At 47.6% G+C, this 24,588-nt stretch overlaps 1 protein-coding gene across 18 annotated transcripts in view; it reads right to left on the bottom strand.

The window, feature by feature from the left end:
• Unc79 (unc-79 subunit of NALCN channel complex) overlaps positions 1-24,588 on the bottom strand; it is a 246,811-nt gene that overhangs the window by 112,634 nt on the left and 109,589 nt on the right. For all 18 annotated transcript variants that reach the window (XM_087553452.1, XM_087553459.1, XM_087553463.1 and 15 more), the window contains 7 exon segments: positions 16,075-16,304; positions 14,054-14,225; positions 12,236-12,466; positions 6,241-6,431; positions 5,624-5,747; positions 3,905-4,045; positions 1,759-1,980 (listed from right to left, as the gene is read on the bottom strand). In XM_087553452.1, the coding sequence (XP_087409578.1) occupies positions 1,759-1,980; positions 3,905-4,045; positions 5,624-5,747; positions 6,241-6,431; positions 12,236-12,466; positions 14,054-14,225; positions 16,075-16,304 (1,311 nt within the window).

Genomic DNA, 24,588 nt, shown 5'->3' with positions numbered 1-24,588 from the left:
ACAATGACTGAGGGACTGTCTACACACTGAGGGACTGTCTACACACTGACTGAGGGACTGTCTACACACTGACTGAGGGACTGTCTACACACTGACTGAGGGACTGTCTACACACTGACTGAGGGACTGTCTACACACTGACTGAGGGACTGTCTACACACTGACTGAGGGACTGTCTACACACTGACTGAGAGACTGTCTACACACTGACTGAGGGACTGTCTACACAATAACTGAGGGACTGTCTACACACTGACTGAGGGACTGTCTACACACTGACTGAGGCACTGTCTACACACTGACTGAGGGACTGTCTACACACTGACTGAGGCACTGTCTACACACTGACTGAGGGACTGTCTACACACTGACTGAGGGACTGTCTACAACTGACTGAGTGACTGTCTACACAATAACTGAGGGACTGTCTACACACTGACTGAGGGACTGTCTACACACTGACTGAGGGACTGTCTACACACTGACTGAGGAGGGGCTATCTACATAATGACTGAGGGACTGTGTACACAATGACTGACTGAGTCTACACAATGACTGAGGGATTGTTCTACACAATGACTGAGGGACTGAATACAGAATAACTGAAGGACTGTCTACACAATGACTGAGGGATTGTTCTACACAACCACTGGGATATTGTTCTAGACAATGACTGAGACTTGCAGATGACTGCTGCAAGTTCAAGGTCACCTTGATCTACCTAATGAGTACTAAGCCAAGTAGAGCCATGTAGTTAGACCATATTTCAGAGAAAGAGAGGGAGGGAAAGACAGATAGTGACTGACTGAGCAGAAACCAGGACAAATCATTGTATCATGTAATTTTGGATTATTCTAAAATCAAAAATATGTTATGGGGACCAGAGGGATGGCTTGGTAGTTAAGAGCACTGGCTGCTCTTGCAGAGCGCCCAGGTTTGAATCCGATACAGGGTGACTCAGAACCATCTGTAACTCCAGTCCCAGAGAATCTAATGCCCCATCTTGGCCTCCATGGAAACCAGGCATATACACACAAACAAAAAACAAATTAATTAATTTGAAATTTTTAAATTAAGCTAAGTTTATCTTTTTGACTATAAATATGGTGCTTATACTAATTCTAAAATAAGAATTTCTATAAGTTAGATAATATTTGCTGATTTTGACAACTATACTGTGGTTACATAAGAAAATATAATGTAAAAATGCACTCTGAAGTGCATAGAGATGGATAACTTACTCTCAGAACAACTCATTAAGAAAACAGGGGCCCTAGACATCTGAAACATTGCAGGGCAGAGGGTTTAGAGATTCTTTAGATTAATCTTGTAATTTTCTGTGAATCCAAAATAATTTCAATTTTTTTAATTATAAGCAAATGTTTTCCTTATCAGAACCTTTTCAACTTTTAAAATTCCCGTCAGAAATCAGTTCATAAAACACACTTAAATTACTCTCATCCCAACAAAAGCGTACCACGATCTTCCCAACAATAGCAGTAGCCAGCTCTTTCATTCAATATATTCAACCAGGACATTATCTCTAAAATTCAGGGCCATTTTCACATGTCAACGACACTGCAGGTGGTCACACACTTCGTTTTAGACTCCTTAAGAGATTCCCAAGGAGTTTGCAAAAGTCTTAAGTGATGGCACCCGGGCCAGTGAGAGCAGAGAGACCCACCCACCAGACAGGATCACTCGGCAGGGGTCCGTATGCCCAATCTGTGAACTAAAGGAATCTCATGCTTCCGCTACCTGCTTTAGGAGAAGGTCAAACATGAGGATGAAACAATTTAGATTCATGTCATCATCTTCACAATCAAAATCAATAGTCCTTCCTCCTGGGTGTCCAAAGTTCTTGAAGGGGCTACGGAATGGACTACGCATGGGACTCCGGAACGGACTCTGGAAAGGGCTATGAAACGGACTCAAGGTATTGTGCTGACCTCGTCGACCAGGATCAGAGGCGACACTCACCTGGAAGAAAACACATCAGCAAATGGAAAAATGGCCTCACGGAGGCTCCACAGGCTCGCTAAGTGTCCGAGGCCTCTGTCTGAGGTATCTGAGAACCCCAGGGAAGGCACTTCCTGTTGTCGGACCAGCTTCTCATGGTATTGTACTTGACCTCATACAACCCCACAAAATAATGTGAATAAGGTAGGGAACACCCACATTTTCCTCTTAGCTGTCTGGAAATGAGTGAGAACCCTGAGCAGTGAAGGTGTCTGCCATCTTTCCTGTCCCCTCAAACGCTGTCATGATAAATCTCAGTGGCTAATATGACCGAAAACAAGTTGAAAAAAATGAGAAATTATGGAATAAAGTATTTCAAGAGAATTTCTAGGATTATAAATGTAGACTTCTGGGTTTGAAGGTTTTTAGGATGCCCCCCCTGAGGTTATAGTGATCGATTTTCCAAGAGAAACGATACACACCGCACTGGCTCTCCCGTGTGTCCACCCACGCTCCTCAACTGTCCTTTGCTCTTCGCTGGGTCCCACCTGCCTCCTTTGCTGCCTGGTGTCCAACAGGCACCAGAAGAACACCAGAGCTGCAGAGGCAAGAGGAGGGAGACTTCTTGCCACCTCTGCCTGCTCTGCCGTGTATCTCAAGCCATCACTCCAGGGAGACCTCAGCCAGCTACCTAGTGGAGTTCCTTATCCTTCAGCCCCACAAGGACAGTGGCTTCCAACTGAGTGTTCATTCACTGTGGGAGCTTCAGTGTCCACCCTTGGACTTTTAACTGTTCTCATAACTCTGCCCACAGAATCCCCACTGAAACCTCCCCCTTTTACTATGGGTGATAAATTCTGCGGTGGAACCCTATCTGGCATGTCTGTGTATCAGGCTCAACTGCTATTTTATCTCCTACGGACCCTTCTAGTAACCAAAAAGCATCACAAATATTATTCAGTCCCAGGTAAGAAAGATCACCCCCTTATAAATCAGAATAGGTATCAATAGCGCCACTTTCCTGGATCTAAGGTTGAGCAATTGTAAAAACGAGGAATAAGGGGTTCTTACAGCTCCGTGATATTGTTCACTGTGAACACTGCACAGAATAAGCTGCCATACGGCCTAAGCTTGTTATACAACCTTTGAGTTGCGAAAAGAAGGAAACAAGGTGGGCCCCTGGTTCCTATCAGACAGTCAAGCAAAGATCCCTCTTTAAAAAAAAGAACTGAAACGAACTATACAGACTATGATACCGTGGGCTCGTTAGGGTTTCTGAGCCCCAGATGTCAGTGGAATGGCTGTGGGAATGTCCTGGGGACAGGCCTGTTGTGCAGAGCACTGAGGTCATTTATCTCTCATGAACTGCCTGGTCTGAGAACATCCCTCCACCTACAGAAACTCCTTCAGGTCCTCCATGGGCACAAAAGCCCACCAACCAATCGTACACACCTTCTTACCCTCAAAGATGCAACAAAAAGACCTCGGCTGATTCACAGACTCTCTATCACCTAAAGTCTCCACCAACTGACCGTGTCTTCCCGAAACAGGAGAGCAAAAAGAAAAGCAAGTCACCCCACTCCCCCTTCAAAGTGAAGGATCTCACAGGAGCTAGAAAAGAATCCCCTGGCTTCCAGGAGGACACCCTGCACCCAGAAGAATATAATGAACTGCTCTCTTGTTCTCTCAATGGTAAGCGAGGGCAAATTAAATTTAAAAAAAAAAGAAGAAGAAAAGAGAACAGCAACTTACTGATTAAAGGCTACATCAAGTCTGTCTTTAGCAAATGCTTTCTTATTTAATGTAATTAAAAGATTAATGAAATGGAACATGATACAATCTTTCCAAAGAGATTTCTAATGATGCTCCTTCTAAGGCCAGCCGAGCTGGCAGAGGTTTCCCAAGCCTTAACAATTAGAATGAGAACTGTTATGGTAATAATTACCCTTCGAGATGCGAGGTTCCCTGCCAGTTCATTGGCTCTTGATTTTCTTTGATTTGCCAATTCTTTGACAGAATTAACACCATCAGAAAACATACTTATCAAGAGCTGGAGTGGAACCGTGATATCTAACTCCGAAAGTACCTGAGGGAAAAGCACATAACATCCCCCCAAAAAATACGTAAATTTTCAAACTCAGAAAACCATATCTAATATTTTCTCTAATGCCATGGCAGTTATGTCACGAAAGTAGGGACATTTTTCATACGCATATGAGCACAGCCGTTTTCAATTATTCACACCAAGGAAATCAGTTACCTTTGAAATTTCCATTTTCTTCTCCCCACTGCCCACTGAGCTGTGTTCTTTCCGCTGTCTCCCTTGACGTCTGCCCTCCTCTTCGTACCCGCACTGAACTGTTTCCCTCGACTAACAGCATCTGTGGCACTCGCCCCAGCCCACCCCCCTCTGACTGGATGCTGCATGCTGTCTTGCTCTCTGTCTTGCTCATGTCCTTGTGGGGCAGATACACCTCATCTGCCATGAACTTTCCCGAGGAGGTCCTTGCTTCTTTTCTTCAAACAGAATAAACCCACCCTCCGCTCCTCTGAGAACTTCCGTCAGGGCTTTCCACAAACAATCACCACTTTCACTGGGTTTGATTATTGGTACCATTCCTCCCCCTGCCAGTGGCTCGAAGGAAGGAAGATTGAGAAAAGACATGTTTCTAACCTAGTAGTTATCAAGTGGCCTACTCGAGATTTGCAAGTGTTTCCACAGCTAATTATCACGAGTGAGGTTTGAGCCCTATCTTGTCCACTCGTTGATTCCTTCTATGGCAGCAATGCAGAAGGCCCTAAGTTCAACCCCCAGTACCATAAAAAACAAACAAAAAAAGAGAAGTATCTGTAATCGTAATCAAACATTAAATTTGCCCTCATTTTATGAAATGGTCTAAATCTTGTGGTAGGGATTCAATTTCACATTTTTTTTTTAGCTAAGCAGTCACTAGATAAAATGTGTGTCCGAATGCTAGGGGGAAAGAATGGGGAGGGCTGTAAAGTTAAAAATAGGATGTGGTTCCTGAATTTGAGGGGTTTGTAAGCAGAAGGAAAACTAAACCAAACCAAACCAGAACAAAACAAAACAAAACAAAAAACAAAGCAAAGAGAAAGAAAGAAAGAAAGAAAGAAAGAAAGAAAGAAAGAAAGAAAGAAAGAAAGAAGACAGAAAAGAAAATCTATTACAAAGGACAGAATTCACAAAGAGAGCCTGTCGGATGGTCCAGGGAGGACTGAGGATCTGAGGGACTGAGAGCTACATTAAACTTGAGGGGAGATCATTTGTGAGGCAAGCTTGTGCTCACTGAGAGCGACACAAGAGAAAGCCATCCTGGGCGGAGGAGACTGTGTGAACCATTCTGTCCGTAACTAAGTCTCACTCTTCCCAAGTGATTACTCTGAACCCAGGACACCAGCCAAACGCGAGGCCCAAAGGCCCAATGAATTTGGTGACGTTGCCAAATACAATTATATTTATTCACCACCTACACCTACATGTATCCGAAATTTAACCACTTATCTCCCCACATGTGACATTAGTCTGCAGCAAACTTTCATAAACACAAAGGTTTGGGAGTCTCTGCAAAAACTCCTCCCCCTTCTCCTAGGTACCTGAAGATCAGGGACTAGCAGACGGGTCAAAATGGCATCGTGCACTTACATGAAGCCAGAGTAGCGCTTGCTCCTGCACGGTGGAGGGATATCCTGTAAACCGACAGCTAATAAAGCCGAACATCTCTTCCATTGAAAATGGCAGAGGGCACAGCTCTATGTCAAACATTTTGCTGGAAAACAGAGCAATAAAAGTAAGTGACCGATGGGCACACACCAAAGGCTACCGGTGACGCCAAAGTGTTTCTAACTATAACCTCAGAGAACCGAGGCCTTTAGATCTGTTACCTTGTGTTCTCACCGGGCACTTGAGTGAGGTTGTGATAACGTTAACATTCATCCCCAGCTGAGGCTTAATGGAACTACCCCAGCACCTAATGGCATTTCTTGTTATACTCTCCCAACGTACCCCATCACCCACACTTGAAAATAAACTGAGGGAATGAAATACATTTATTATTCCACAAGAACAAGTCCTTTTCTGACTAGATTCCAACCGTCTTAGCACAGTCTCTGGCAGTGTCTCACCTCAATGCTTCGCCTTGCTCCACGGAATGGTTAGCATCAAGATAATAATATAAGGTGCTTAGCAGTGCCCAGTACCCGTGAATGTTAGATATCGCTACAACTGCTACAACTGGGGGCTTCATTAAACTACTTACCCACCTTAATACTTCCCTGAATTCCTTTAACTGGTTATCAGGGACTTCTGTCCGGATGGCTTCCAGCCACTCAGGCATAATGCACTCCCACACAGACTGGCTGATGACATTGTAAGGGATCAGGCAGAGGATCCTGTTGAGCCCTTCCTTTAACTGAGTCACCGTGCTACAGGACTTGTCCCAGTATCCGCCAACCTGACAAGGGCAAAAGAACAAGTCATACTCCTTACAGTTCTAGTCAAGGACTTCTTAGAAGGAAATAGGTCTACTACGAGGCTGAGTCACAGATGTATGGGTATCAAAGTCACCATTACAACCCATCCGTGAGCATAGGAGTATCTCTGTGGGAAGACATCGAGTCCTTTCCGGAAACGCCCCACAGTGACGCAGCTGGGTCATGTAGTAAATCTATTTCCAGCTTTTGAGAAATCTCCAGACGGAATTCCACAGAGGCTGCACTGACATCCACTCCCACCAACAGAACACAAGGGCTCCCATCCCCCACATCCATGGCATTTGTTGTCACAGATATTCCTGATGATGGCCATTCTGACTAGTGTGAGCTGAAGGGGGGCAGGTAAGAGGATTGTAGGTTAGAGGCAAGGTTTCTCTGTACAGCTCTGGCTGTCCTGGAACATGCTCTGTAGACCAGGCTGGCCTTGAACTCAGATCCACCTGCCTCGAGTGTTGAAATTAAGGGCACGTGCCATCAGCACCAAATCTTAAAGAGGTTTGAATCTGCATTTCCGTAATGACTGAGCATGTCAAATACTTTTAAAAGTGCTTGCTGGCCATGTGGAGAACTTTACACTAAGCTCTCCAGAAAAAAAAAAAGAAAGAAAGAAAACACAGTTACAGGAAAGTACAGATATTGATCATGAACTGAATTTGAACTATTCTGCAATGGACTTCCAGAGCCTGTGTGAGTTGTAAGTCTGAAGTTCTAGTCCTACAGTGATGAGCAATGACGGAAATTACTCTTTCTAAAGCTGGGTTAGCATGCAGCTGCCCCTGTCCACAGAGGGACGCACTTCCTCCTGCCACCCTGTACTGCCATTTTTCTCTACCCCTCATATTCTGCCACAGCCATTTTAAAAAAAAACAAAAGATGTTCTAATGTAGTTAAACCCATGAATAAAAAAAGGATGCATTTGGAGGGGTCAAGGGGTATCATTCAGTGATGGAGCCCTTGCCTTGTATGCATGACCCCCTGGGTTCAATCCTCAACACCAGAAAGAAAGAAAAAGAATCATCTTTTTAAAAAAAACTAATTAAGAGAGTTTATTGATTTAAAAGTTTAAGTTGTTTTAAGCGTAATATTGAACATTCTATTAAAGTGGAAATCTCTGGTTTCTTTGGAGACCCAGACAGTTTTCTGGAAACTGTCTGATGAGAGGATGTTTCTGATGAAGCAGACACAGACACGTGGGAGGATGCTTTGCTGAGAACAGAAACGTGATGCTTCTCTGGAAGCTGCCTGGGAAAAGGGCTTGTGCTAGAGCGGATGCTCGAGCGAGCATGTGATGTTGGGAAGGGTGTGACTCTAACCCAACCTACGGTGGACAATGCCGCGTGGCATTGGTTCGCCTTGCCACCCCTGCTGGTCTTCATCCGGCTTTACTGACGCTGGTGTTCTCAGGCAACGTGGTGGCTTTGGTTCGCCTTGTCTTCTCTGCTGATCGTCACTTGTTGTGACTTTGTGGAGAGAAACGCACCACAGAACTTCTGGCGGTGCTCCAGCAGCTGCGTGCTGCTTCCTCCAACTCAGGCCGATCGGCAGAGCCTCGCGGTTTCTTGTGGACTGAAGTGTTTGTGGCTGGTTCACGGATGGTGTTTGCAAGTGGATTGAGTTACCGCTGCTGATTCCTGTGAACTGAACTGCTGATGTCCTGACAACGCAGATTGGAATTGCCCCAATGAACTATTTCTAAACAGGTCCACATCCTCTATTTTTTTGCCCTATTAACCTTTCCTTTCCACTACCTCTGATGAGTGGTGGGCTAGAAGAGACGTAAAGCATTAAGTGCACTTACTAAAACATACGCTTACATTCTATATTCTACTTACTAGAATAAACTTAATAAAGAGTTGAGAGTTTCCAAGTCTTTACCTTGTTCCATAAAATGTGGAATCTTTTTTATCTTTTTTTTTTTTTAGTAGAGGATCAATAAGCAGTTGCGTTGGGAGAGGGCTCTGGGGAGGATAAGTGAGTTATCTCACTGAGGGACCCTTACTCTGCTCATCTCCTTAGCACGTCTTCAGGTCAATCAACCCCTAACCCCCCACTCTTTAGTGCAAGTTGTGACTTTCACTTTGACAATTCTGTTACTGTTTCTAACTTTTCCTTTGTGTAGAGTGTGTAAGTGTATGGCTTGTGCAGGACTATATGGTGTGCATTCCAGAAGAAGACATCAGGCACCTTTCCCTTCTCTACCTTACTCCTTAGACTCTAACTGAAACAGGTACAAGGATGTTAGCCAGAGAACCCCGGACATCTCCTGTCTCCCCTGTCCACAGCCAGTACTGAGATTTCAGGTGTCACACATGGCCACATGTGGCTTTTCCTGTGTTCTTGTGATTTGATCTTAAATATTCAGGTTTGTTTGGCAGGAACTCTCAGCACTTAGCCTTCTGTGATCTGTGTCTAAATGTTCTCCCACCCTCCTGGCCTAGCGTCAACAGAGAACTAAATTCAATTGTCTAGATTCTTATTAAGATTGGGTCGTCTTGGGCAGACGAGATGACTCAGGAGGAAAAGGTGTCTGCTGTCATGTCTAATGACCTGAATTCCATCTCCCAGACCAACATAGTAAAAGAAAGGAGAGAATAAACTACAACGGGTTATCCTCTGACTTCCACACACATGCCAGTGCACGTACATCCCTCCCCACCACACAATAGACAAATAACGGACTTATCTTTAGTGCTGGGTATATTGTCCCCAAAGCTTGCAAACTGAAGCTGGATGACTTAAGCTTCAAAGGACTCAACCACAGCAGTTCAAGTCCCTCAGGTAATTCACCAAATACCTAGGACATTCTTGATTTGTATGGGAAACCAGAGTCACTGTGTCGCTAACATCTTCATTTTGCTAATGTCGAGAAATGTCCACTCCAGGCCTCCTTAGCCTCAGAAACAAGGTCTGCAATCTAGCCAATCATGGATCTCTGCTCTGTTTTCTCAGGCTCACTCTGTCCCCTTCTGATCGAAGCAGCTCTGCATGCAGACCTCCTGGCATCTTGGTCAAGATCATACATACAGAGTTTATAGGAAATAGCAACGGGAGACACTCAAATTTCAAATTGCTAAGAAACTGTTTTAATGTAAAAATGTTTGGGAAAACAAACAAACAAACAAACAAAAAACCCCACCAAAGTGTGTCTGAACTTTTCATATGTGCCTAAAGCAGAGGAATTTGAAAATGCATCTCTGTTTACCCCCTCCAAAGAGAGTATCCAGAGAAACTCTGGAGAACTCATCCAGCGTAGAGAAAAATCACATTTTGTTCTTAGCTTCAAAAAGCCAAAGCCGGGCTGGAGAGGTGGCTCAGCGGTTAAGGGCACTGGCTACTCTTCCAGAGGTCCTGAGTTCAATTCCCAGCAACCACATGGTGGCTCACAACCATCTGTAATGGGATCTGACGCCCTCTTCTGGTGTATCTGAAGACAGCTGCAGTGCACTTGTATATAATAAATAAATAAATCTTAAAAAAAACAAATAAATTAAGTAAGTCAAACAAAGAAAATGAAAATAAAATAAAATAAAATAAATACAGGGAAACCCTCTCTTTCTCTCTCTCTCTCTCTCTCTCTCTCTCTCTCTCTCTCTCTCACACACACACACACACACACACACACACACACACACAAAGGTCAAAGCCATGTTGAATTTGGTATGGAAACCTTAAATCTCTAACTGTTCCGAGAGTAATCAGTCGTCTTCCATTATTCTCATCAATAAAACTTCTCTTCTAATTAATCTACTGTTAGCTTTCTTGTAGGACCCGTTTTGGGAAAGGGGAAGTTCTTACCTCTCAGAATCACATCAGAACAGTCTTCTACCACTCTAAGAGAAATAACAGGAAGCATGCACAGGCAGAGTTCCAGCAACTCGAAAATGCCCATCATGTAAAGACGCAATTTTAGGCAGGCGTCAGTAGGTGGCACCAAAGAAGAGAGGACCATCGACTCTCGCCATAACTGCTCAGTCTCTGAATCCTGCAGTCACAGCTTTTCCTGCAGATGGTCTCCTATCAGACCAGTCTTAAACTGAAAATTACCTCAAGGTCTTTTTGAAAGAAAAAAATGCAAATAAAGATAAAGCCTAGAAAATACTTTGGTGGGACAATACCATGTTCTACTGCCAAAACCCAATTCTGAGCCTCCACCTTTCTGAGTTAGGCACAAATGATATTTGTAATGAAGAAATCCAGGGTCTTCCCAGCTAAGCACCTATAGGTAGTGATCCACTAGGTAGCCTGAAGAGAGGCATAGAGAAATCTGTCCTCCAACACATGGACAGGGGACTCTGGCCATTCTAGGAACCATTTTAAACAGCACAGTGCGGACTTCAACCATTACTGGGGTCTTTAATGGGAAGCTGATTTAGGGTAGCCAGAGTGAACAGGGATTCCAAAGCAGGTCTGGCCCCTCATCCCAAAGGAATGGTTGAAGACAAGAAAGGAATTTGGTATTCAGGATGAGCTCACTGGGAAGACAAAAAGGGTGAAGCCTCTCTTCCAGAATACTGGGAATGGTTCAAAACAAGAAAGGAATTTGGTATTCAGGATGACCTCACTGTGAAGACAAAGAAGGTGGGGCCTCTCTTCCCTAACACTGGCAAACTTGGAAATTACATGGGGAAGAGAGTGTGAGGTCTGCACAATGGAGAAGTCTCCATCAAACTGTTGTCTAGTTGGATGTTATCTCGGTTCTGCCCACACAGAATATTCTGTGTTGAGAAATTTACTCCGAAGGAGGGGTAGGGAGTCAATCAGGACTCCCACTGGCTCACAGGTTGTGTATCCAACAGACCTGTGGTGCTGGAAGTGGGGTGATCTGTTCCCCGTGAGATGCCTGTCCTGACTGAGGGGGTGGGCGGTCTGTCTTCTCGAAGGGTGATCTCCTGCAAAGCCTGGGTGTTCTTGGAAGGTGGGAAGTCATTACTGAAGACTTCAAGAAGGCATGACAAAGGTCTGAAAACAGGACACCTTAAACATGGGTGGTTGAGCCCTTGTAAAACTACCTTCGAGTGGCATTTATCTTAGTGTCCTTGCCTCGCAGGGGCCTGAGTAACTGTAACGACCCACTTATAGGCAGTTGACCAAGAAGGATCTGACCCAAAGAAGACCTGCAGGAAGTAAGCCTACAGATGCCAGGCTGTACCCTGCTTTTAGAGACCCACTGGGCATGTGCGAGCCCAAGCAAAGATTCATTGCTTTTAGTAGGAAGCGATCGTTGAGTCCTTGCCACTCTGCCATAATGTAGAAGTGCACATGAAGCCATCAGAATGCCCCTCATTGGCTCCAAGCCAGGAAAGAAGTGAGCCCCCAAACCACATAGAAACAATTTCTTTTCTTTCTTAATAAAAACAAGCAACCCTAAGGGTACACGCATACTTAAGTTACCATAGACACCTTATACTCCCTCCCATCATGCCATTCTTCCCTATTCCAAACCAAAGCCAAAACGGCACATCACCAAAGGTGAGGATATCGCACTAACCACCCTTGGTTTTTGTTTGTTTGGATTTGGATTTTTCATTTTTTTTGATTGCACAGTAATCCCGACTGGCCTGATACTCAGTGTATAGTCTAAACTACCATGGACCCCATAGCAATCCTCCTGCCTCCGCCTCCTAAATTCTGGGATTACAAGTGTATGCCACCACATCTAAGTGAACTGTCTTTGGCTTTTGACACAGAGAGGGGGGTCGTCAAAGGTGGCGTTACCCCCAATCCCTCTCCCACAGCAAGGTCCAGATAGGTGACCTCCACTTACCCTGGCAAATTCCATGGGTTTGGGAAGAAGGCACATGACCATGACATCAAATCGGACATCACATACTGTCTTCAACCACTTGGTGACAAACTGTGGCTTCAGCTTTTCCACCAAGCTTCCGACCTCATCATCCATCATGTACGCCGTGGAGTGAAACCATTGAAATACCATGGCTACCAGCCGGGCCAGGCTCTCCGTGGGCGTGTTCTCGCTGGGTGTGCAGAGGCTCACCTGGGGTAACAGAACAGACCTGGTTCAGGTTCTGCCCAGCTTTACAACGTTATGACAAGCATATTTAAAGAGGAAAAAGGAGAGGGGCTCCAGACGAGGCATTCCAAACCAATAATGTTACAAACGGTTACCATCTATCCAGAACTACAGTCTTCTCTAAAGCCATGGGTGGATTGCCACAGCAACGGCCCTAAGCATCTAATAAGCATTGTTTCCCTATGGTAACTCCATTACGTAACCTGAACTAGAAAAATTATTTTCGAAAAGATTAAGTCGATAAAGTGATGTTTCCTTAATATCTTCAATTTTAAAAATCCTCACACATTTCAGTCCTCAAAAGATCCGATTCAGGTAAAAATTTTGCAGCAGTAATAATTCTGATACCCGAGTGCTCCTCCCAGCTCACCATGTCAGAAGTAATTTTTAAACAATATTTTACCCATTCTGAAACAATGGTTTACTTGAGCACTTGGCAGGGTCCAAAAAGATACAAAATTAATTAACTAATTGGCTAATTAATTAAAGCATTGTCCCTGCCTCCAAAGAGTTTCCAACAATAGGAGTCACTGTGTTCCTGTATAATAAGTCCTTGGAAGCAAGACATGTGGAACCAACAATTAATTCCCAATTTGGTAGTCTTTTTTTTTTCCCCTCAAGAAACTGTGTGCAAGCCTAGAAGAGAGAGATCACTATGGAGACATAATCTTTGTCTCCAGCAGGCAAGAAAGAAAAAACAGCCTGCATCTCTGCAGAAGTGGCTCATTCAGCTGGGTCTCTGCAGTGTTTGTCCACTTGGTGAACAGTACAGTCGACTCAAATCAGTGGAACCACTCACTCCCCAGTAACCCGACTACTGTTTCTGTATGTATATATAGGTATATACGTATACCAGAGACCCCCTTAACTAGACAAAAATTCCTCATGTACACAAATGATAAGACACAAATCTCCCGTGCCTTAAATTTAGTACGAGACAGCCTGCACTAGCGACTCTCCCATTGCATCTTGGGAGGGAGGCGAGCGAGCATCACTTGAGGCAAGGCCTTGGCACTGTGGCTCTCGCTGCCTGCTTGTTTGTTAAAAATCAAATAGGGGGAGGGGGTGAGCACTGACAATTATAAAATCAAAATATTGATTCACCCTGAAAAAAAACCTTAAAGACTTTCTGCCTCCTGAAGTGTCACTTATTCTGCCAATATTTAATTGTTTACATAAAAACAAACAGGCATAGGCATCTCAGTGACATTAGCTTCCTTCATCTTTAATAAGTGATAAAATGATACGTGTACCAAAAATTGGTTGTAAATTTCTTTATAATTAAGAACGAAAGTTCCCAGTATTCTGGGGACAAATAGGGACATTGTAACTTTCTAAAGGCATTCTTGGACAAAACAACAAGCCACCCAGAGTTGAGGGGAGCTGCTACCCCAGGGTATCCCCCACCCACACCCGCCCGGTTCCAGAGTTAAGTCTCCACTATTCCCTGTCTCCTTTCAAAAGAGCAGGGGCAGTTCCCTGCTCATCAGATAGATACAATGTAGAAGTGAGGAGGAGGAAGGCGGAGGGCGGCTGGTGGCTTTTCCTTACTAAGAACCATATCCCGAACTGACTGAGCAGCCTCTGGTCGTGTTTGTCATCGTCTTTGTTATCAAAGTCAGTGTTGTCCAGGGAGTGGTGGGAGGAAGAGAGGCCCAGCTGCCGCCGGCGGTTCAACTCGTGCTCCCTCTGCTCTGCGTGGAACTCCGCTTCCTTCAACAAGCTGCCCAAGAGGAGAAGAGGGAAAACAAAACAAAAACCAAAAAACGCATCCTGGATCGCAGCCCATTTGGAAGGATCGATCGCCCTGCGAGCGCTTGAGCATTGTGGTTACCCTCCTCTAAGTCCCAGTCATTTACCCAGAAACCCTAGTTTCGTTTTCTTCCTATTTCCCCATCTCAAAGATAAGCCAAGAGTCTCCTTCCTCCGATCAATCCCAAGCAGGTGGATGTGACCACCCCTCACAAGGCAAGACTGGTCATTTGCACCCAGTTGGAAGAAGAGTGGGTAGCAAGTGTTCAAGACCCTGGAAGCAAGGGAGTGGCTCCTCTCCCAGCTTGCTAGGCAAGTAGCAAATAAAAAGTAAGAACAATTAATGTTGGCAAGGGCTCAGCCAAAGCAAGTGGCTTCACATGCACTGTTGGCACTGTAAACTGATACTCACGCTTTCAAAAGCAGTTTGGTAACACATTGTGAAAATATGTAAACCCCTTCACCAGCTAACCCACCTCTGAGACTATATAGGAAGAGCCCTGTGCACAAAATATCAGAAAGTTGTTTCTAAAATATTAAAAAATTAAAGCCATATAAATCTACAATGGCTGAGAAAAACAAATTATTACTGTGTGTGTGTCTATGTATGTGTGTGTATATGTATGTGTATATGTGTCTGTGTGTGTGTGTTATGGTGTGTCGTATATACATGTGAGTTGGGGATATGGGTGTGTACACTTGTGTGTGCACCTGCAAAGGCCAGAGAAGGACACTGGGTGTCCCATTGCTCTCTGACTTATGCTATTTTGTGAGCATAAGTCATTGGACTGGAAACCCACCAGGCTTAGGCAGACAGGCCCCACAATGTCGGGATTTGCCTGTCTCAGTTCCCCAGACCTCATTACAGATAAGTGGTCATGCCCAGTCTTTTTACAGTGTGTTCCGGGGTCAGACTCAGGTCTCCATGCTTGCATAGCAAATGCTCTTACCCACTGAGCCATCTCCCAGGCCCACTCTGTGGGTTTTGCATATGGACTCGGAAGTGGTAAAAACAAAACTTCAGCCCAACATGGAGAGAGCAGACCGAATATTAGCTCAGAACCACAGACTCACTATAATCGTGGTCATATAAATAAAACACACATTGAGAACAACTGGGGAATGCACAGAACTGCACGGCTGCATTTTGATCTTTGTTTTCTGTGTGCCACTTAGTAATCATCATAATTGTATTACAGTTTGTCATCGGTATGAGAGAAAGAGAAAAGACAAAGTCTCCTTAAGAACTGTATATGTAGGTATTATTTAATTTTTAATGATCTTGTGGCTTTGGGAAATCTCTGAAAAGAACACATCTAGAGGCTGTGGTGTGAAACACTGCTTTCTTCTGGTAGACGGGCTGTCTCAATCCCTCCTCTTTAAAGTTCACCTCGGCTCTGCTGCTCCCTGGCTCCCTGCCCTTTTATACTGACAGTCAGGTAAGTATGCACATGGGCTCTGTAGCCCTCCTCCTGGCTAACACTGCCATGCTCCAGCCTCTGCTTCACCACCCTAACACCCCACCACCCTAGCACTGGCTTCCTCTGCCCACTGCTACCCTGTGCTCACCAGAGCCTATTGCAATTACAAGTTTCCTTTCTTTAGTCCCTGCTTGGGTAACCAAAGGGCATTTGTGTTTCCCAAGTACCCAGCACAAGGCCTTGCATATGATATTCATCCAATCAAAGTATTTATTGAACTCATACGTTTTATTAAAACATCATCATGGCGGACTGCACAGGGCGTGAGAAATGGGTGGATCTGCTCCACTCTGTATGCGCAAGCCCAGTTCAAAGCCACACAGGGGCAGCCATAGTTACCTGATCACTGCCTCCACAGCGCAGACCAGCTCCTCCGCCCCACACTCCCGGGTGTTGATGGGGGGCGGAGATGTCTGGTAGAGGTGAGTCTCTGCGGTGGCCCCCACCTCGTTACTGTGGTGGTTCGAATGGCACCTTTTGCAGTACCGAACAGGCCTGTTTCCGTGGCGACCGCAGCACCCCGCGGAAAAGCAGGTGACCACTGCCCTTCTGACATGGGAACTGCAGTTCTGGAAGCAAAGAAGGCAAAGCCAATTAAAGCTGGCTTCTGAGACAAAGGTGGATAAAACCTCAAGGGGCCACACAGGAAGTGACCCGGTTTCCAAAATTCAAGATATTGTCTAGTTACTCGGAGGGGTTCAATTCTAGTGGAAAGGATGGATATGGTCTAGAAAGCAATGGAACTGCGTTAGGAAGCTGGTTTGGTTGAATTGAATGCTTAAGATTTCTCAACAGATGTTAAGAATTAAAACATAGAACCGGGATGCAGAGAAAGCCCGTCACAGCACCCCAGAGTCAGGAAGGAAAGATTTCAACTTCTAGCATAATCCTTTGAAAAATTAGTCGATCTGCCACTCACAGAGTAGATCTCCTCTGCAGTTCACCTGTCCTTGCCATTCAAGGAGGGAGGTCAGGATACTCTGGGCTGGTGACTCTGTAGCAGGGCATTCTCCACTCCCAGCCCTCCAAAGGCCTAACAAGCATACGGAGGAGCACCACAAGGACACACCAAAGCACAACTAGATCTAGTCACAGAACCACCACAACACCAACCACAGCAGAGGAATCAACAGACGGAGCCATGGGAAGGAGAAAAGCTGTGCAGCAGAAAGAGAGGCCTTTCCATCTCGGGGGAGGGGATATTGTCATCGCTGCCCTGACAAGAGCAGGAAGGTGAGGAAGCCTCTATGGGAAGTGATCTGCGGAGCTCTGAGGGAGCAGGGAGCACCCTGACATCATCAGACAAAGCAGGAGAGCTTGACAGATATGATCAACTCAAGGACAAATAATCCCCTGGGCTTCTATCAACTCAGAGTTTGGAAAGAGTGGGGAACCCTCCTGACAGAAACCCCAGGGGAGTCAGGAGGAAGGCTGCAAACACAAACCCTCCATCAACATGTCAGCGATGCAATGAACTGTCAGTGGGAACTACCAGTTCACTTCTTCAGGTACGAGGCTACTGACTTCGGATGCTGGTGTTAGAAAAATCCCATTTTCCTAACATGACTCAGGACAACACACCATCAGAGCAAGACAGGGATATTCAAGTCTCTACTCCTTCCACAATCACAGCTTTCCCAACAGACTGCAGCTGTGTGTTTATGGTCATAGAGTTTAAAATATTTATAATATATTGTTACTAGTCTTTTAGATAAGCTGTTGAGATGTCTTGTGATCCTGCTACTAAGATTCCTTGTGATTTTCCTCTGTTTGGGCATCCAAGTCAGCGCTGATTTTTCCTTGTTTTTGGATGCCATTGAGCACTGTGCACAGCCCTCACTGTTCACACAACAGCTGTGACCTCTGAATGAGATCCTCAGGGCCAGGCCTGTTGACTGTTGAGAGTCCCTCATAGAAGGAGGGATATGGAGGGTCGCTAGACCTTTACCTGGTATTCTAGCCACTTCCTCCTACACTCTCAGTCAGCTCTGGGCAATTCTGCCCCAGTTGCACATGGCTCTATGATCTCAGAAAAATGCTAGAGTACTGAGCCTGGAGTATTAACCGAAGAGGAGACCATAGGGAAGTTACCACTCATGCCATGGTTTGACTTTCTGGTGGTACGGGTGCTTTGCGGTCACCCAAGCTCCATTCAGCGACCTCTCACCCATCTCTATACATAAGGCTTTGGATTTTGAGGGAAGAGTACTTTGTTCTGTTGTGGGTGCCCTCTCTGGAGAGAGGAGACATCTGTGTATCCATAGGGAAAGTTCATGCAATGACCTTTCTCTCTCAGATGCTGAGTTTCACTTACATGTATTCTTTTTAGTGTAGAGCTCCTTTTGTTCGCCCTCCAATCAACACATACGGTTCTACCGGCAGGGCAGTATTGCTCAGCATACACACTTAGTGGCCTTTCTCCCTTACAGCTGCTGCTGTTGCTTGAATACTTACTCCAAACCCCACCCCTAGACCCCCATGTTGAAATCTTAACCCCCGCATGGTGATATTAGGAGGCAGCACCTATGGGAGTTGAGCAAGTCATGATGACAGAGACTTCAGAGGTGTAATCGGTGCCCTTACGAAAGGGACCTTGAGAGAGCTGGCTGTGAAAATATGCCACGAGAGATGCCATGTTTGATAAGCAGGCTCTCCCACACATCAAATTTACCAATGCCTTGATCTTGGACTTCCCAATAGACAGGTGTTGTTTGCAAGTTCCCAATCTATGACATTTTGTAGCAGCCCAAATAGACTAAGGCAATTATAATTAGCTTTAAGTTCCTTTGATATTTTCACTGTTACGTAAATAACAGGCTGTGGGTGTGACTTTATCATTCACCACAATACAGTCCTTGAGTTTCCGGTCAGCTGTTTGCCTGCCTTCCTTTCAACTGCCCAGGTACTCCCCAAATCCTAGCACCATTTTTAAAATTTTTTCTTTTTCTTAAACTTTCTTGTCATGCTACCATGTGCAAGGAAGAAAAGTTCATGTACCGTGATTGCCTATACTCGATGTGAGATTTTTCTATGGTTCACATAGAACATACCGAATGCCTTGAAACACACAGAGGAAGAAAAATCCACTACAGAACCTCTCCAAACATTCAGCTGTGTAAACGACACAGGCAGCAGTTACATCAAGCAGAATCAGTACGTGCAGAATCATCTCGTGAACACAACAACAGGGTTCGTAAACATCCACTAAGCACCTGCTATAATCCTAAGTCCTCAGATAAGTCCTTAGCTGTATGGACAGTCGATACGAACTGACTGCCACCTTCTTTTCCCCACTTCTCTCCCGTAGTCAAACCCAGACAGATGGTGACGCTTAGGTCGTGCCTGGGACCAGACTCTGCTCTCTAGAGGCCTTCTAGCCTAACCTCTTTAACAAGTAGAGTCTTTCTCCCATCTCTTAAGTCTGAGGCGGTGTTGTGGGCTTGCTTTTGAATGTAATCAATGCAATGGTTGGTGTGTGACTCCTGAGCTTCGCTTCAAGAGGCTTTGACCATCCCAGGCTGTTGGAACACTGTTACCTCAAGAACCTGTCAGTACACGACATTCAAGGAGGGTGTTCAGACACCTAGTCTCTGTGCCATTCCAGGTAACCCAGCATGTTGCAGGCACGACAATATGGAAAGTAGGGAGCAGCCAACCTCCAGTAACCTTTCAACTCACCGTGCTCCATGTAGGAGAACAGGCAAAACCAGAAGAGATGCCCCGTCAACCTGAGGCCAAATTACCAAGCTACTATTTAGTGTAAACAAATAAGTAGTCATCATACGAAGATGTTACATTTGCCTGGGCCTTAGCCAAGATGAAAATGGAGTCCAGAAGTGGGACGCAGGCAGAACACACACCAAGAAAGTGCCTTTGCTGCTGGTGCCAGGTGGGAGGTGAGATCTAGAGAGGGAGCCAAGAGCTAAATGGTGCCCACTGGAGGGGGCTGAAAGGGTGGTAGGAAAATGGTCTTTGAAAGCTAGAAAAGAGGTGAGCTAGATGCATTCTTCACGTCCTTCACGATAGAGCGCTTGCATAGGCATGAGCTCTGTCCCCATGGCAAAGAGAGGGGAGAAGGGGAGGAGGTAAGTGGGAGAGTGGGGAGAAAGACAGGGGGGAATGGAGGGGAGGGACTTTTATTTTGTAGTAGTGAAACACCCAGGATAACTGCTGTCTAAAATAAAATTAAAAAAATAAAATAAAATAAAATGCAGGCACCTGATGAGTGTGCACCTGATGAGTGTGCACCTGATGAGTGTGTACCTGATGAGTGTGCAGGTGTGACTGAATGGTGAATCACCTGTGCTAACTGCACCTGGTCAGGTATGAGAGGGTAGGAGCCACCTAACAGGGACTGAGTTCTTTGGAAAGGAGGTCCCAGAGGAATTCATAAAAACCAAGAAGCCAGCATTGAGAGTAGGGGGAAAGGGGCAGATGAACATAAACAATGCTCCTTAGAAAACATTGAAACAATCACAGAACTGACTGTGCTGCATAATAGGCCAATCAGGAACTCAGCCACTTGGTTATGTGCCTGGATTCTCCAAATTGAGATTCTCATGCGACAGAAGCAAGAGCTCTGCTCTGCTCTGCTCTGCTCTGCTCTGCTCTGCTCTGCTCTGCTCTGCTCTGCTCTGCTCTGCTCTGCTCTGCTCTGCTCTGCTCTTCTCTCCTCTGCTCTGTTCTGCTCTCTGCTCTGCTCTGCTCTGCTCTCCTCTGCTCTGCTCCGCTCTCTGCTCCGCTCTGCTCTGCTCTGCACTCTGCTCTGCTCTGCTCTCTGCTCCGCTCTGCTCTGCTCTGCACTCTGCTCTGCTCTGCTCTCTGCTCTGCTCTGCTCTGCTCTGCTCTGCACTCTGCTCTGCTCTGCTCTGCTCTCTGCTCTGCTCTGCTCTCCGCTGCTCTGCTCTCTGCTCCGCTCTGCTCTGCTATGCTCTGCTCTCTGCTCTGCTCTGCTCTGCTCTGCTCTCCTCTGCTCTCCTCTGCTCTGCTCTGCTCTGTTCTGCTCTCCTCTGCTCTGCTCTCCTCTGCTCTGCTCTCCTCTGCTCTGCTCTGCTCTCCTCTGCTCTCCTCTGCTCTGCTCTGCTCTCCTCTGCTCTGCTCTGCTCTCTGCTCTGCTCTGCTCTGCTCTGCTCTGCTCTCTCCTCTGCTCTGCTCTCCTCTGCTCTGCTCTGCTCTCTGCTCTGCTCTGGTCTGCTCTGCTCTGCTCTCCTCTGCTCTGGTCTGCTCTCCTCTGCTCTGCTCTCCTCTGCTCTGCTTTCCTCTGATCTGGTCTGCTCTCCTCTGCTCTGCTCTCCTCTGCTCTGCTCTGCTCTCTGCTCTGCTCTCCTCTGCTCTGGTCTGCTCTCCTCTGCTCTGCTCTCCTCTGCTCTGCTCTCCTCTGCTCTGCTTTCCTCTGCTCTGGTCTGCTCTCCTCTGCTCTGCTCTCCTCTGCTCTGCTCTGCTCTCTGCTCTGCTCTCCTCTGCTCTGGTCTGCTCTCCTCTGCTCTGCTCTCCTCTGCTCTGCTCTCCTCCGCTCTGGTCTGCTCTCCTCTGCTCTGCTCTCCTCTGCTCTGCTCTCCTCTGCTCTGGTCTGCTCTCCTCTGCTCTGCTCTCCTCTGCTCTGCTCTGCTCTCTGCTCTGCTCTCCTCTGCTCTGCTCTGCTCTCTGCTCTGCTCTCCTCTGCTCTGCTCTGCTCTCCTCTGCTCTGCTCTGCTCTCTGCTCTGCTCTCCTCTGCTCTCTGCTCTGCTCTCCTCTGCTCTCTGCTCTGCTCTCCTCTGCTCTGTTCTGCTCTCCTCTGCTCTGCTCTGCTCTTCTCTTCTCTTCTCTCCTCTGCTCTGTTCTGCTCTCTGCTCTGCTCTGCTCTGCTCTCCTCTGCTCTGCTCCGCTCTGCTCTCCTCTGCTCTGCTCTCCTCTGCTCTGCTCTGCTCTCCTCTGCTCTGCTCTGCTCTCTGCTCTGCTCTCTCCTCTGCTCTGCTCTCCTCTGCTCTGCTCTGCTCTCCTCTGCTCTGCTCTGCTCTGCTCTCCTCTCCTCTGCTCTGCTCTCCTCTGCACTGCTCTGCTCTCCTCTGCTCTGCTCTGCTCTCCTCTGCTCTGCTCTGCTCTCTGCTCTGCTCTGCTCTGCTCTGCTCTGCTCTCTCCTCTGCTCTGCTCTCCTCTCTGCTCTGCTCTGGTCTGCTCTGCTCTGCTCTCCTCTGCTCTGGTCTGCTCTCCTCTGCTCTGCTCTCCTCTGCTCTGCTTTCCTCTGCTCTGGTCTGCTCTCCTCTGCTCTGCTCTCCTCTGCTCTGCTCTGCTCTCTGCTCTGCTCTCCTCTCCTCTGCTCTGGTCTGCTCTCCTCTGCTCTGCTCTCCTCTGCTCTGCTTTCCTCTGCTCTGGTCTGCTCTCCTCTGCTCTGCTCTCCTCTGCTCTGCTCTGCTCTCTGCTCTGCTCTCCTCTGCTCTGGTCTGCTCTCCTCTGCTCTGCTCTCCTCTGCTCTGCTCTCCTCTGCTCTGGTCTGCTCTCCTCTGCTCTGCTCTCCTCTGCTCTGCTCTGCTCTCTGCTCTGCTCTCCTCTGCTCTGCTCTGCTCTGCTCTCTGCTCTGCTCTCCTCTGCTCTGCTCTGCTCTCCTCTGCTCTGCTCTGCTCTCTGCTCTGCTCTCCTCTGCTCTCTGCTCTGCTCTCCTCTGCTCTGTTCTGCTCTCCTCTGCTCTGCTCTGCTCTTCTCTTCTCTTCTCTCCTCTGCTCTGTTCTGCTCTCTGCTCTGCTCTGCTCTGCTCTCCTCTGCTCTGCTCCGCTCTGCTCTCCTCTGCTCTGCTCTCCTCTGCTCTGCTCTGCTCTCCTCTGCTCTGCTCTGCTCTCTGCTCTGCTCTCTCCTCTGCTCTGCTCTCCTCTGCTCTGCTCTGCTCTCCTCTGCTCTGCTCTGCTCTGCTCTCCTCTCCTCTGCTCTGCTCTCCTCTGCTCTGCTCTGCTCTCCTCTGCTCTGCTCTGCTCTCCTCTGCTCTGCTCTCTGCTCTGCTCTGCTCTCTCCTCTGCTCTGCTCTCCTCTGCTCTGCTCTGCTCTCTGCTCTGCTCTGGTCTGCTCTGCTCTCCTCTGCTCTGGTCTGCTCTCCTCTGCTCTGCTCTCCTCTGCTCTGCTTTCCTCTGCTCTGGTCTGCTCTCCTCTGCTCTGCTCTCCTCTGCTCTGCTCTGCTCTCTGCTCTGCTCTCCTCTGCTCTGCTCTGCTCTGCTCTCTGCTCTGCTCTGCGATGCTCTGCTCTCCTCTGCTCTGCTCTGCGATACTCTGCGATGCTCTCCTCTCCTCTGCTCTGCTCTGCTTTCCTCTGCTCTCCTCTGCTCTGCTTTCCTCTGCTCTGCTATGCTCTCTGCTCTGCTCTCCTCTGCTCTGCTCTCTGCTCTGCTCTGCGATGCTCTGCTCTCCTCTGCTCTGCTCTGCGATACTCTGCGATGCTCTCCTCTCCTCTGCTCTGCTCTGCTTTCCTCTGCTCTCTTCTGCTCTGCTCTCCTCTGCTCTGCTTTCCTCTGCTCTGCTCTGCTCTGCTCTCCTCTGCTCTGCTCTCCTCTGCTCTGCTCTGTTCTCTGCTCTGCTCTGCTCTCCTCTGCTCTGCTCTGCTCTCTGCTCTGCTCTGCGATGCTCTGCTCTCCTCTGCTCTGCTCTGCGATGCTCTGCGATGCTCTCCTCTGCTCTGCTCTGCTCTCTGCTCTGCTCTGTTCTGCTCTCCTCTGCTCTGCTCTGCTCTCCTCTGCTCTGCTCTCCTCTGCTCTGCTATCTCCTCTGCTCTGTTCTGCAATGCTCTGCTCTGCTCTGCTCTCCTCTCTCCTCTGCTCTGTTCTGCAATGCTCTGCTCTGCTCTCCTCTGCTCTGCTATCTCCTCTGCTCTGTTCTGCTCTCCTCTGCTCTGTTCTGCTCTCCTCTGCTCTGCTCTGCTCTGCTCTTCTCTTCTCTTCTCTCCTCTGCTCTGTTCTGCTCTCCTCTGCTCTGCTCCGCTCTCTGCTCCGCTCTGCTCTGCTCTGCACTCTGCTCTGCTCTGCTCTCTGCTCCGCTCTGCTCTGCTCTGCTCTGCTCTGCACTCTGCTCTGCTCTGCTCTGCTCTCTGCTCTGCACTGCTCTCCGCTGCTCTGCTCTCTGCTCCGCTCTGCTCTGCTCTGCTATGCTCTGCTATGCTATGCTCTGCTCTCTGCTCTGCTCTGCTCTCCTCTGCTCTGCTCTCCTCTGCTCTGTTCTGCTCTCTGCTCTGCTCTGCTCTGCTCTCCTCTGCTCTGCTCCGCTCTGCTCTCCTCTGCTCTGCTCTCCTCTGCTCTGCTCTGCTCTCCTCTGCTCTGCTCTGCTCTCTGCTCTGCTCTCTCCTCTGCTCTGCTCTCCTCTGCTCTGCTCTGCTCTCCTCTGCTCTGCTCTGCTCTCCTCTCCTCTGCTCTGCTCTCCTCTGCTCTGCTCTGCTCTTCTCTTCTCTTCTCTCCTCTGCTCTGTTCTGCTCTCTGCTCTGCTCTGCTCTGCTCTCCTCTGCTCTGCTCTGCTCTGCTCTCCTCTGCTCTGCTCTCCTCTGCTCTGCTCTGCTCTCCTCTGCTCTGCTCTGCTCTCTGCTCTGCTCTCTCCTCTGCTCTGCTCTCCTCTGCTCTGCTCTGCTCTCCTCTGCTCTGCTCTGCTCTGCTCTCCTCTCCTCTGCTCTGCTCTCCTCTGCTCTGCTCTGCTCTCCTCTGCTCTGCTCTGCTCTCCTCTGCTCTGCTCTCTGCTCTGCTCTGCTCTCTCCTCTGCTCTGCTCTCCTCTGCTCTGCTCTGCTCTCTGCTCTGCTCTGGTCTGCTCTGCTCTCCTCTGCTCTGGTCTGCTCTCCTCTGCTCTGCTCTCCTCTGCTCTGCTTTCCTCTGCTCTGGTCTGCTCTCCTCTGCTCTGCTCTCCTCTGCTC

The sequence above is a fragment of the Rattus norvegicus genome, chromosome 6 (assembly GCF_021556685.1).
Source record: "Rattus norvegicus strain SHRSP/BbbUtx chromosome 6, alternate assembly SHRSP_T2T, whole genome shotgun sequence".
Lineage (NCBI taxonomy): Eukaryota > Metazoa > Chordata > Mammalia > Rodentia > Muridae > Rattus > Rattus norvegicus.
This window is presented reverse-complemented; position numbering and strand designations above follow the sequence as displayed.